This window comes from Cynara cardunculus (assembly GCF_001531365.2).
Source record: "Cynara cardunculus var. scolymus isolate 2C chromosome LG 1, CcrdV1, whole genome shotgun sequence".
NCBI classification, from domain to species: Eukaryota; Viridiplantae; Streptophyta; class Magnoliopsida; order Asterales; family Asteraceae; genus Cynara; species Cynara cardunculus.
In genome coordinates this window covers 5154453-5168679 of record NC_037528.1, presented here as the reverse complement: position 1 = coordinate 5168679, position 14227 = coordinate 5154453, and the positions used below count along the sequence as shown (strand labels likewise).

General features: G+C 31.2%; 1 protein-coding gene across 1 annotated transcript; it reads right to left on the bottom strand.

The window, feature by feature from the left end:
• Positions 1-2443: 2443 nt before the first annotated feature.
• On the bottom strand, positions 2444-7790 carry LOC112527672 (protein TONNEAU 1a). Its single transcript, XM_025138442.1, has 8 exons — positions 7501-7790; positions 6099-6231; positions 5374-5462; positions 5151-5273; positions 4927-5021; positions 4820-4845; positions 4437-4593; positions 2444-2734 (listed from the first exon to the last, which is right to left on the bottom strand). Exons 1-8 carry the CDS (start codon positions 7585-7587, stop codon positions 2695-2697), a joined length of 750 nt encoding a protein of 249 aa, XP_024994210.1. The 5' UTR covers positions 7588-7790; the 3' UTR covers positions 2444-2694.
• Positions 7791-14227: the final 6437 nt, after the last annotated feature.

Here is a 14227-nt window from a genome sequence, read left to right as displayed (position 1 = left end):
ATTTGATTGTGTTTATCTGCAGTTAGTTACACGAATTCAGATATGGAACTTTAATAAGTTGTACCTACGCACAATTTACTTGTAATTTAAGTAATATGGATTAATAAACAGTACTTTACGAATAAAAAGTGGTTTTTAAGAATTTTTGTCAAATGATTTATAATATAGAATATATATTTTTATATATAATTTAATTTAAGTTTAATAATAAAAACAATTTATTTTTGATTTAATATTATAAATTTTATAAAGATAATAATTAAGTATTCTGTTAGAACTCAATGATTATCCTAATTATATTTTAGATTTTTTATATTTAAAATGAGATGTTTATCTTGTATTTGATTGTGTTTATCTGCAGTTAGTTACACGAATTCAGATATGAGATGAAATCGGATAGGGATGAAATCGTTTAAGAATGAACGAGTTTAAGAGTTTTTAAGAGTTTTAATCAAATGTTTTATAAGATAGTATATATATTTTATATAATCTCTTAAAATCAACTTTCAAAACATTATGTACTAATAGCTAATGTTAAATTACTTAATTTTCAATGTTATAAATTCTCAATGCTTTTTGGGTACAACCTATTAAACATATCTCTTCATCCCTAATTTATCAACTTTTAACAGATCCTCAGATTTATCAGCTTCACCCATGTCTTTCTATTACTCGATTGTTTCATCCATATCCTTTCGTCTATCTAGTTCAACAGATTTAGATAACCTCCATCAGGCGAATTGTTTCATCCATATCCTTCTATCGATTTAAACAGGTTTAGATTACCTCCATCAGGCAATAATTCAACAGATTTAGACGGATATACATATTGTTTTTCATTTCTATCACATCCTCTACTCATATATATTCGAAGCAGGTGCTTCATGATACAAAAAATTTCCAAGCTAAACATATCATGATGAACTTCAAATTCAAGAAAAGTAAAAACAGATTTCTGGTTGAAACCCTACAAATCATGATATACCTAAAAAAAGTAAAAACAAAGTTCAATGCGGGCATGAACTTCATATCACAGTTTCAATTGAAACCCTACAAATCTTGATATACCCAAAAACCTAATGAATCAAAGCTCTAAGTAGAACAAATTTCTACAAAAACCTAATGAATCAAACTTAGTGGATAGCCTTTTCTTCTAGGGAATTAAGACTAGAGAAAAGTAGAAGAAACTTGAGCATAAATTGAGAGAGAGAGAGAGAGAGTTCATATCATGTTTGTTTGGTTGTGGTGGTAAAGAATCGTCGGAGAAAGAACCGTCGTGGAAGGAACTGTCGTGGGAAGGAATTGCTGTAGAACGACAACTGTTGAAGGAACGCTGGAGAACGACCACCGGAAGGAATCGGCTTGTCAACGGTTGATCAAATTTGATAGATTCTTCTTCTGAAACAAGAAGTTCTGGCCCCGAAGGGATAATATCAACCACTTAACGCCCATCCACAAAATTCCCAACTAATAGTAAAATTATCAACTAATCAGAATGCGGTATTTATCATGCATTTTTAGGACCTGAGACACTTGAAGCCGGCCTTGGAGGAGAAAACGTGGAGGAGGGAGACCGAACATGAGAGGAGAAAGTATGAAAGGGCAAAATGTGGAAGAATGAGACTCTGAATGGTTTTGCTTAGCCCTAGATACAAATTCGTTCAGACTTTAAAGTATTTTGGGACCATTAAGTGGTTTTAATTTCTTTGCTAAACAATACGCATCTTTACACGATTCAGAGACTTCCTCTTAATGATATCATTAAGATGCAAACAAACATCCCCTTAATAATTGTGATGTCTTATCATAAATTTTAAAATAAAACAAAAGTTTGCATTCAATTATCCAAAATAGTAATTAGAACAAAATATATTTCAATTTAAAAAAAAAATCCACATATAATTTTACTTTACAACAACAACAAAAAAACCAAACTTGGTCATGTTTAATTTATATATTTTGGCATAGTGGGCCCCAGTGTGGCTCGTTATTAGCCCAGCGTCCCTGATAAAATAAAGTTGATTTCAAAATATTCAATGGGCAGTAGCACGGACCCCGCTAGGTTCTTAGTTAGGGATTGTTTACCAAACTCTTATTGGGTAAGCACTAACTGGATTTCACTAATCTTACCGGGTGATCAAGGCAAGGACTAGTATGTTATCATTAAAAGACATAACAAGGACCGGGAATCTTATTGGGTAACATTCTCACCCATCAAAATGGATTGTTGATAAACATCTTTTACCAGCAAGCGCTTACCTATTAAGCATTTGGTAAACGGCGTCTAAATCCGCCTCTGATTCCAAACTTGGTCTCATATCGGTGCAGGAGAAATAGATTTACCTACCAAAACCTGAAATAATATTCATGCCCCAAAAAACCATCATAATACAACTTACAGAAACATTTTAAGTTAACTTTACAAAAAAAAAAAAAAGCCAAATCAAACAAACCCAGTAAAACTCACATGCATGCATTTAACTTTACAGTTTACAAGAATGGTAGTAAAATCACACAACTTGTTTTCATGCTACATCATATCCAGCCTTCAAAACGAAGGGCAAAAAAGATATCGGAAGTCTGAGGAAACATCGCATGAACATTCGTTCTTTATGAAACGGCTTTCTCATAAACGAAGAAAGACATACTATTAGTCATCGACTACAAACTACACGAACTTGGTGTCGTTGTCGTCTACCCTGCCATATCTTCGCTCTTCACGTCCCCACCATGCCTGACGAACAAAATTTACCATTTCAGCTTCAGACTTGCTGTTTGCGAGCCGAAGACTAGCATGGCTTAGTGAGCTTAAATGAGCCCTAGCATTAAGAAGCCGTTCACCCGAAACTTACAGGGTAAGCACTTACCGAGTCGATTAGCTTGACCAAGAATCTCACCCTATAAGAGGGAAGACAAGGATCAAGTCTTACCCTGTATATAGGGTGGTGACTCTTACCTAATCAGGTAATTGAAGGTGGTGACTCTTGATGGTAATCGCTTACCCGGTAAGTGCTTGGTAAACGACCCCTGAGTCGTCACCGCTAAGGCTCAAGCTTTTCAGAGAACCCAAGCCTACCAACTCTTTCACAAGCTGAGCAGGCTCGGTTCTGACCCACTCAAATATACACATGATTTATGTTATGGAATAACTGGAGAATGTATTATGTTCTATAGAAGAATTGAGCTTCTTGATGGGCTGAGAACATTCTTTAATCAAAGACGCCAATGCCCATATCAGGATTAGACCTAGACCAAGGAAGAAGGACGGAGTGTCGTTGCTCAGCCATATTTGACCTTTTTGAGGTTAAATCATATGGAGTAACACCCCCAAAAAAATTATACTCCAAACGTAATAATAGCATCCCAAGATCTAAATAATGCGTCAAAGTGGAACATTTCAAAATAATAAAGTTTAAAATACGCTATAGCAACGTTCACATATAAAAAGTCTCGAACAATGCTCCTTGGTCCACCTTTGTTCTTCACTTCTTCTGAATCCGTGTTCTAGGCCTTCCCCTTGCTACTACTTCCGAGCATGTGATTGACCCGGGTTGCATATTTATTTTGGAAAGAATTTGAGTGAGCCTAGGGCCAGGTGAATTCATGGCTTCATGTATGTACGATTTCAATAAATAGATATCACAAAGCTTCATAAATTTCACATGCATTTGACAAAAATAACACTTTCATTGAGGGTGTCTACCTCACACAGCTTTACCTAGCAAACCCACATAGTACGTCTCTCTTCCGGCTTAAATTCAGCAACCAGGCAAGCTCACACAACATTCAAGCATAAAGAGCGAACAAACTATGTGAGTTTGCCGGGTAAGCCCGAGTGACGGAGACACACTCCATAACCAGGCAAGCCAAACCATTGTTTATAAAGCTTTGAGATTATTATTTACTGAAAATGTAAATGCATGAAAAACGTGAATTCCCTAGGCCCTTGGCTCATCCAAATCCTTTTCAAAATAAATATGCAAACACAAGTCGTCACATGCTTGAAAGTAGGAGCAAGGGGAAGGAGAAGGCTTAGAACACGGATTCAAAAGAACTAAGGCAAACATAGAAGCGTTGTCCGAGACGTTTTATAAGTAAACAATGGTTTAGCATATGTTAAACTTTATTAAGTTTCCATCATTTAGATCTTGGGATGTTATAATTACATTTGGAGCATTAAAAATATTGGCGGTGTTACATATGGAAATGGAGGGAGTAAATAAGACATAGGTTTTCAAGCATTATAACTCACTCACTCAAATAGAAGGAAGCATACGAAAAAAATGGTAACGTAAATCAAGACACAATGAAAGTTACCCAACGAACACCCCCATTCTGAACTATAAGAGCAATTCCTTGTAGATTAGAAAACAAAAGCTTTTATATGTCGGAATGGGGGTGGTGGATAATTGTTTATAAGGGTTAAGAACACAAACCGCCAAGAGCTGGTCAAATTCCGGGCCTTTCTATCCAACTGAAGATTTTCCAAGGCAGTGGAGGCACTAGTAATATCCTCCGATATATCATCATTTTCATTTCTCCAACTGTAATCATCTTTCCTGTAGCTAGAGTTTGAGGACCCTCCTCTTCGATCTGAATAATTGAACACGCAACAAAAACCACTACGAGTGACTGAATGCTAAAAAGATGATATAAATATTTTTTTATTCTTTTCACCCTTTTTGTTGTTGGAATGTTAAAGCTACGTTCGTAATTCATTAGGCAATACACATGGTGTTGGATACAAATTCAAGATCTCAGTATTAGCTTTGAGCAAATTACAATCGGAATCTTAGCAAAAAGGAATTGTAATGCTTACCAGATGATTGGGAACCAGGACCTTGTCTAGCATAAGGAAAACAAAGAAGTGTTGTTAATAATAAACGGAATAAGACAATAAGGTAAAAGTAATGAGTAAACAAGCACCTTCCCAAAGGAGGTAATCCCCCAGCAACAGATGACGGAGATGCCCTTCGATTTCGAGAATCTGGATTTCCACTACCTCTTCCTTGAGATTGATTCTGCAAGCAAACATAAACATTTAGTATGACGGCAATTATTACGTCATTTAGATATCCCGTAATTCCTCTAAACATATCTAGTCAAGCTTTGAAACTAAACATTTAGCAGTCGGGAAAAGAGTATAAGACCTCAAATTTCAAGAACCCTTCAAGTACATCCAACAGCAACGGACCGCTGTCTCCATTCCTGTTTATATCATATCCATTCTTATTGCTGAAATCTCTTAACTCGGCTTTCCACGCATCCTTTTGCTGCAATAGCAGGTTTACTCCAGATTAAAAAGAACTGTTTGAACAAAACTTCAAAGAACAATGTATATAGCAGTAGTGAACAATAATGCAAATAAATTACCAAATTACATTCCGGCAAATACACTTTTAGCGTGTGGCCAAGCTGTGCCCAATCCAAGTATTCACATACTAGTGCAGTTAGAAGCCGGCCTGAAAACAAATCAAAATAAAATCGCAAAATACACCAGGCTGAATGACTGATCAGTAAATGACAATGAATGTACCCTCCACGCTAATAAACCAGATATCTGTGCCCAGACAGAGACTTGACGAAATGAGAACCACATAACCTTAATTTTTTAAGTTCTGCGAAAAACCTGGTGCTCTTATTAAACAATATTCCCTCCGTCTTAAACAAATGTAAGACTAGCCATATAGTTTAATTGAGGTGTTAATACCATTCAATATTGACAAATTTAGTCAAAATCAATGATCAATATTTTGTAACGAGACAGAGAGCTAAGTTTGAATTAAATTTTGCCAAAAAGGAAAATGTTTCCTTGATTTGGAACATCCCGAAAAGGAAATTATTGCCACCATTTTGGAACAGAGGGGGTATAAAGTAGATTACATATCAAGGGGATTCGAGAACCACATATGATAATTAACAACGAGCCTGAAAGAAACTCTAATAACCAAAAAGTACTACCACGGCTCATAGGACATGTATTGTATCCCTTGAAACTTACATCCAGGCTTTAATCGAAAGCATAGGAGCCACACAAAGTCACAAACACCAATTACTGAGATATATGTTAACGAACATTATATAATTGTCAAATATACCTGAAGGGGAAGCATGAAGTTGTTTTGCGTGATCATTGCAGCTACCCAGCAGTGCAGGAGGCAGGCCTTCATCTTTTTCAATTGCCTTGTCCTCTTCCTCGATTGCCTCAAATACGCTTGCTCTGAGCTCGGCCTTTCACCAATAGCATAAGTAATTAACAATGCATGATCAAGTTGATCAGGAAAGAAAATATAGAAGTGAAAAATTAAAACTTGATAGCTAGAATCACCCAAAAAGAAAACAAAACTCCTGGATGATTAATCACGTACACTTACATAACTACCTTAATTTTCCAAACTCATGGCACTTTAATATCTTCGTAATTTGCATACCTTTCTACTCAGGAAATGTTCTGTTAGGTACTTCCCAATTTTGTGGTCAGATACACCTAGCAAATGTTTTTTCCATTTTCCTCAAATAAACAATACCCAAACAGATTAGAGTCTTTAATATGAATATAAGGACCTTCACATGGCCCGTGATCTTAATAACTATACATTCTGTTACCATTTCCATTTAAACAATCCATTAATCCAGCAAGTACAGGACTATAAATGGATCAATTTTTTTTATTTCCATTAGAAATTAGGAAAAATAGTGGTTGTTCTACTTCCAAACATGTACTTGATCATCAAAGATAAAAACTTGGTAGGTTGTGATCATTCACATTGACAATTCACCAATAAACGAACGCTTAGCAGCTAGAACAGTGATTCTATTATTTGCTAGAAAGTTCCCAATACCCAAAGTCCCAATCAAGAAAATATCCGTAGCCATTTTGAATCTTTTTACTGTAACATTTATGAAATCCTCTAGCATGCTACAACACACCTTCACTAAACACACAGGAAATGAGACATAGGTTTCATCCAATTTACAAAATACATATTTTCACTAGAGAAAGCCTCCTATTGAAGCTCAAAACTCTTACCACCCAACTGGGAAAATATACCTTAAACCCGAAAGCGCAATATTCATTGAATTCAAAATCTGAAGGATATTGAATAACCAAATGGGTATCTCAAGAAAATAGGAGTCCTGATAACTTGAAACATTGAAATATCTTCCCAACAAAAAGATCGCATCACTAGCAAACTCAAGACCCCAAAAACCAAGTTTAGGTCACAGGTTTGATATCACCTGAACACACTTATACACACAGCAAAAGCATCATTCTCTTCGATCACCTAAAGATTAAACACACACACAAAACAAAATACATAATACATAATACCCACCCGATCCAATCCGATAATCCTATGCGCCCCATTATAAGCGCAACAACATTTGAAGCAAATTCATCAAATACCCATATAATTGCAAGTATATGAGGAAAATGTAACCGAAATCCAAACGAATTTAAGAAGAAAAAGAAAACAATTAAGGGTATATGAATTTTACTCGGATCTTGGCGAGAACCCCTTTCTTTTCTAGGGTTCGAGTCACAAGGGTCTTGAGGTCCATCATTTCTCGGGTATAATCATCCATCCTACAGAATTTGCGTGTCGGTCTTCGTCTTCTTCAGTTGTGTTGTTGGACGTTGCAAGGAAACTTGCTTTTGGGGTTCTTTTTGAATTGTTTTTCGACTGTTTGTGTGGTAATTCGGGTATGCAAGGAAGTGAATCCGACAGTTGAAGGTTGAAACGGGTTGTGGTTTTCAGGGATTATAATCCGACACGAATTAAACGGGTTGTGTTTATGGTTTCGTTACCCCAACTCCAGAATATGGGTTATACTCTTCAGATCCAAATCATGGATTATATTTTAACAATTAAAAGGAACCGTAATCGTTTTTGTAAATCATCAATCAAGAGATTCGATTAAATTTAAGGATGCGTTTGGTACGCAAACAGTACATGATAGAATAGTACAACTGTTCAGTGTTTGGTAAGACATGATAGGACTGGACAGAACTGGTTAAAATGACCAATTTACCCCCAGTGAGCTGTTTAGTATTTTTTAACTAAATAATCAATATAAATATTAACAAATATGGTGTACAAAGTATAACTTACATCAAACCACGACTACTTGCAAAAATATATTTGCAAAAAAGCATGATTTCATAATCAACCAATGATATATGAAAAAGGTAAATATAATATAAGCATGAATAATCCATTATCGAAGCAAATCTATATACATTCCATACTAAGAAGAAAAAATTACTACCAACAAGCGCACAATCAATTAAAATGGGTTAAATATCAAATAGTAAATAAAATATAAGCATCAAGAAAAAAATTTGGCTAGTGATCCCATATAGTATCATCACATTCACAAAACTTGGATTCCAGAAAACAAAAAAATTCACCTATCACCTGTACAATCACTCATGTAAGATCAAAATCGAATATTTATTACTCTGATCAAGGGAAAACATACAAAACTCATCAAAAACAACAAATTGCATGCGTGAACCTTACGCAATACGTTTGACGGTGATAAAATCAAGAAAACAATTCATGTAATTTATTAAATTATAATAGAATAATTATTTTTTATAACAAAATATATCATTTGAAGTTTTCGTCAAAACATTTATAATGACACCAAAGAAAAAGTTTATGTGGTTTTCTATTTTTATTTTTATCTCTTTTCTACATTATTTTTTATTATTAATATATAATAAATTACATAAATTAATAAAAATATAGAAATCGTATAAAAATAATATTTTGAGAATAGTAAAATGAAATTTTAAGAAACATAAAATACAATAAATAAAATTTAAAGAATGAATAAAATGTAAAAGAGAGATCTATTTGATGTTTTATAAGAGAATTATGTTTTATTTTGAGGTTATATTGGTAAAAAATAAGTCTATTCCACCTTGTTCCACCCTGTTCCGTGGGGTAGGGGTGGAACATGCCTGTTCCACTGTGTTCCACATAAAATTCATGCCAAACATGAGACATAGATCCTTGTCTTGTTTTGTCATGTCCCTGTCCAGTGTACTAAACTTACCCTTAGAGATGTTTGATTGTTTTTATTAAGTTCTATAGGACTAAAGTTGTCTATGTAGATTAATCTGTCTTATATAGATTAAACAATTTTTTTAAACAGTTATTTCATAGATTGAAGAAGTGTCTTTTAATTGGAAGAGACATTGTTTAGGAAAATTTGGTTTTTTGTTTAAAGTTTTCCCATAAAAGCTTATTGAATAAGTTATTTTTTATATCATTAAGTCACTACCAAACAACGATAATATAGCTGACCAATTAAATTATAAGTTCAATTAAACTTATTAAATTACTAACAAACATGCATTTAAAATGATTATAAAAAAAATAAAAACCAATGCATGATGTTATCTCATTAGTCAACGAACCGTGTAAATTGGTTTAAATTAATTGTACATTTTAAGTTAAGGAATTTAAATGGTTGGTATATTAAAAGTAGAGAAGACCATTGTTTGTGAATGAAAATATGAACCACCGATTATCGGGCATTTAGATTTGTGAAATACACACTGAATTAACTTGACACGATGTAATTGCGGTGGTTTAGACGCTTTTTAATGGTGATCAGTTTGCTTATTTTGGTAGTATATCGTACAATACTTTTTTCATTAAAAAAATGCAATGTTTTTTTATTCTAAGTTGCTACTTTTCCTTTTTGTAGAAATATTTATTTTCAAATTTACATATTTTGATGAGTTGGTGTGAAATTAGTAATGTAGCTTCTATAGTGGTTGTAAATAGCTCGACAGATCCAATGAAATCCGTATTTGACTTTTATAAATCAACGATTGCATAATGGTGCACGAAACGTAAAAACAAACTATAATAAGCGGAAATATAATATCGTTTAGCACTTGTTTTTGGTTCCTGTGTGTAAAGAAAAATGTAACTATTATCTTATCACGTAAATCATTAAACAAATAACTATTGAACGAAATAAATATGTGTCTAAATCATTTGATTAGACTCTCATACATATATACATACATATATACATATTATATGTGTATATATATATATATATATATATATATATATAACGATATCAAAATAAATAAAATAGGATATTATGGTATGATTTGATTTGTTTAAAACATTCATTATATTAAATACAATTTATTTTATTGTTTTATTGCAACGGTGAAGAAAGATATGGTTTTGTTATTTTCATGTAATTAAAATTTCAATTTAAGCATATCAAATCATAAAACCATATCTTATTTTATTCAGAGTGAATAAAATAAGAAATAGTTTTATGATTTGATTTGTTTAAATTTAAATTTAAATTATGTTAAAGANACAATAAATAAAATAGGATATTACTCTATGATTTGATTTGTTTAATTTTTTTAAAAGATTAATTATTAAATACGATTTATTTTTATTGTTTTATCGTAGTGGTGAAAAAAGATATGGTTTTAATGCTTTAATGCAATTAAAAATTTAATTTTAAAAAATTTAATCATAAAATCGTATTTTATTTTATTTAAAGTGAATAAAATAAGACATGGTTTTATAATTTGATTTATTTAAAAATTTTCAAAAAAATATGTTAAAAACGATTTATTTTTCTTGTTCTTTTTCTATCATTGCGGTAAATAACTTATTGTCGATATTTTAACACCAAAATAATTGAAAAACACTAATAAATGAACTCTAATTTTATCATTCTAAAATTAGGGTTTTCATTTTTCATATTGTTTTTCATTCAAAAACTCGAAATCAATTATTTAAATTTTAACTAAATGAAAGATTCATTAAATGAAATATTCATACATACTCTCATCTTTATAATTTAAAATTAAACAAACCTCTATATAAAATTCAATATTATTTTCAACCGAAATTGACAAAATTACTATAACAAAAGAATTAAATTGTATTTAATTAATTATTTAATTTAAACAAATCAAATCATACAACAATATCTTATATTATTTATTGTGATATCGTTATATATGTATATATATATACACACACTTTTGTAACAATATTTTTAATGGAAAAAGACAAAAAAAAAAAGACAAAAGACTAAAATGACCCTTGATTTAACGGAGTTAACATAGATGCTAGTCAGAACGACCATAGCTAAAACAAATTGAATACCACAAGGACCAAATTCACAATAAACATACCGTTGGGACCTTAGTAAAAAGAACACCAAACCACATGGACCAAATCCACAATTCACTCTAATTATTAAAAAATTAATAGTTTTTAAGAAAAAATAAAACTCATTTTTTTATAATATAACATAGATTGATAAAAATAACATAACATCCCGATTTGAAACAAAAAAAACACATATATTCACATTTGTTTTGATATTGGGGTTCAAGAGCCCTTCTACCGCCACTAGATCCTTTGCGCCGATGTGATATCGAATCCTAACTCAGATTGCAAATTTTGCGTAAACTGGACAAACATCCATAATTTAGAAAAAGAAAAAGAAATTATTATCAAATACGAATATATATTTTTGTTTGTTGTTATGTTTTTAATAATTCAGTTTGTGTTAATATATGATTGCTTATCTAAAAAGAATGTATAAAGTAGTGTTGGTGGTGGGGTGAGCCATCATACTACGTGACATCCTTTTTATTTAACCATTGTCACCTCTCACTTTCAAGTACCACTTTCTCCTTATTTTTTGTCATATTACCACCTCAAATGCCACATTTTGTCTTCATTTGTTTCCCTTTTTGTTCTTCATTTATCTACTCTCTTTCATGTTAAAAAAAAAACGATTATCGAAAACTTAAAACGATTTTACGTAGAACTCGTCTCTAAAATCCAAATTAATGGAACATTTTGTTTCGCTTGGCGGTTGATGTTAACGGAAACCCACCTTATCTATATTATCTCAATTACATGATATAATTTTTCTTACAGATTCAAATACATTATTGAGATCGTCGTATTTTTCTCTATGCACCGACATAATTTTCATCATAAGTTGACATTCGGTTAAGTTGTTCTCCAATTCCTGCTTTCAGTATTTCGTTGGAAAATATAATCCTCGTATATCGTCACCCTAAAATATATCAATCATTTGACATTCCTAAAAATGAGAATTTACCAATTTATTCAACACTATCGACATGGTAAGCGATTGCTTTTTAAACCGGTTATCCAGGTACTTAAAAGTTGTGAAAATTTTATTTCTCGGATACTAAAATGAAGATTTGAAAATATGTTACTCAAAATAGGAATCAAGACAAAGTATGTTACATTTTCATGCAATTTGCCCTTTATAAATTTCTATACCACGTATAACCAAGATTCTATAGGCTGCGATATTTTTCAAGATGTGACTTATGACGACAAATTTTTATATTATATATATAGATAAACATATATTTTCTACTGTTACTCAACTAGTCAATGATATTAAATAATTTAAATTATATTATACATTAAAAACTAACAAATAAGACGTTAACAAAGTAAGAAAAATCAAATATTGAGTTACAAAAACGCATATTAAACCATGACATGTCACAAGTTTAACATGATATAAGACATAACGACAGCTATTGCTACAAACTTTTTAGAACACTGCATTGTTGCTAGACAGCTAAATTTGTGTAATGATTGAATAAATACATATATTACAAAGAATAACGAAAATGGGATTTTGGTCGATATTAATATATATTATTAACTTTAATTCCCTCATGAAACATGTTAAATTATTAATATATATTATTAAAATTCAAGCTTATCTTTCATCTTCAAGATTCGATTAAGTGGACTTTTTAAATCAAAATTTTAAATTTCACATGTTTTATAATATTTAATTTAATTTAAATTTCTTGAAATATATTTTAATATTTTATGCAAAAAAATAAAAGGTTTTTAATATGTAAAGGTGAATTTGTCGTTGTCGAGCTACATTAAATTTACTAATACATGTTTTATATGAAGTAATACCATAAAACTAATCGAAAGCTCGATATCCCGTAACATGAAATCTTTCAAACCGTCCTTCGTAATGCATACAATCTTTTCGTGAACGAAACACACAAATAATTGAATAAATCCATATCAAAAATTTTGAAATTTAAAAAGCTCCTTTGACGCATCTTACTTTGTTGCTTCTTCCGATTTCTGCAAGTTTCTTCCAAATCGAACCGAATATTTGTCTTTTAATCTGACCTCTCTTTGGTGCCCCCCTCAGATTCGTTTGAATCTCGAAACAGTTTTCATGATTTCCCATTCTTTTGTTTCTGAAAACTTTGAACAGATTGAAGTGAAGAAGATGAAGATGAAGATGGAATCAAGTATGTGGTTATTATATAGGCAAGTTATGAATGCTAATGTGAATGAGAAACCTAGGTCCCATTTGGGGTATTCATATATATATATATATATATATATATATATATATATATATATATATATATATACTTTGATAGTGATGTATGTGATAGTTCATATTAATTGCAAAATTTATAAATTCATAATTTTTTTAAGGGCAAATTGCATTAAAAAGTAATGTATTTTTATCTGATTCCTATTTTGGGTAACATATTTTTAAAACCTATATTTTGGTACCTCAATTGTAAAATATCAATCTTTTAAGTACCTGGTCTACCTGATGATTTACAAATGTTGACTAGGATTAGGTTTTTATTGATGTGACATTGTTTATTTATTTTATCAATGCCAACTAAGAAAAAAAAATCATGTCATTTTTAATTTTTTTTAGATATCTGTATTTTCTTCAATTAAGAAAAATTCCACATCATTTTTTAATTTTTTTTAAATTTGTATTTTTTTTTCAGTTAAAAAATCCATGTCGTTCTTTTAATTATATTCTTTTGTGAAATACGTATTTTTCAATTAAGAAAAATTACATCTTTAGGCCTATTATTTGTTTAAATTTATAATTCACTAAACAAGATCAAATAATAAAAACATTTATAATCATTGCTAAACATTTGATAAGTTAATTAACAAAAATATTCCAGATGGTTAAATATTTAAAAAAATGACGTATCAATTATAATAAAAGGGCAATAACATAACACCGCTATCAATTATAAACCAAAATGTTACTATAGTTCGTTAATGCCCAACCAATATTACACCCGACTTCACTTAGTCCTTTTAGACGCAGTTTCTTCCCCTTCTTTTGCTTCAACTTCAAATAAGAAAAAAGT

Excerpts from the sequence above, each read along its gene's own strand:
- LOC112527672 (XM_025138442.1), bottom strand. The coding sequence starts at position 7,587 with ATGGATGATTATACCCGAGAAATGATGGACCTCAAGACCCTTGTGACT. Across the intron at positions 5,274-5,373 it reads ATTTGCCGGAATGTAATTTG|CAAAAGGATGCGTGGAAAGC; the intron begins GTAATTTATTTG and ends CTGCTATTGCAG. Across the intron at positions 5,022-5,150 it reads AAGGGTTCTTGAAATTTGAG|AATCAATCTCAAGGAAGAGG; the intron begins GTCTTATACTCT and ends GTTTGCTTGCAG.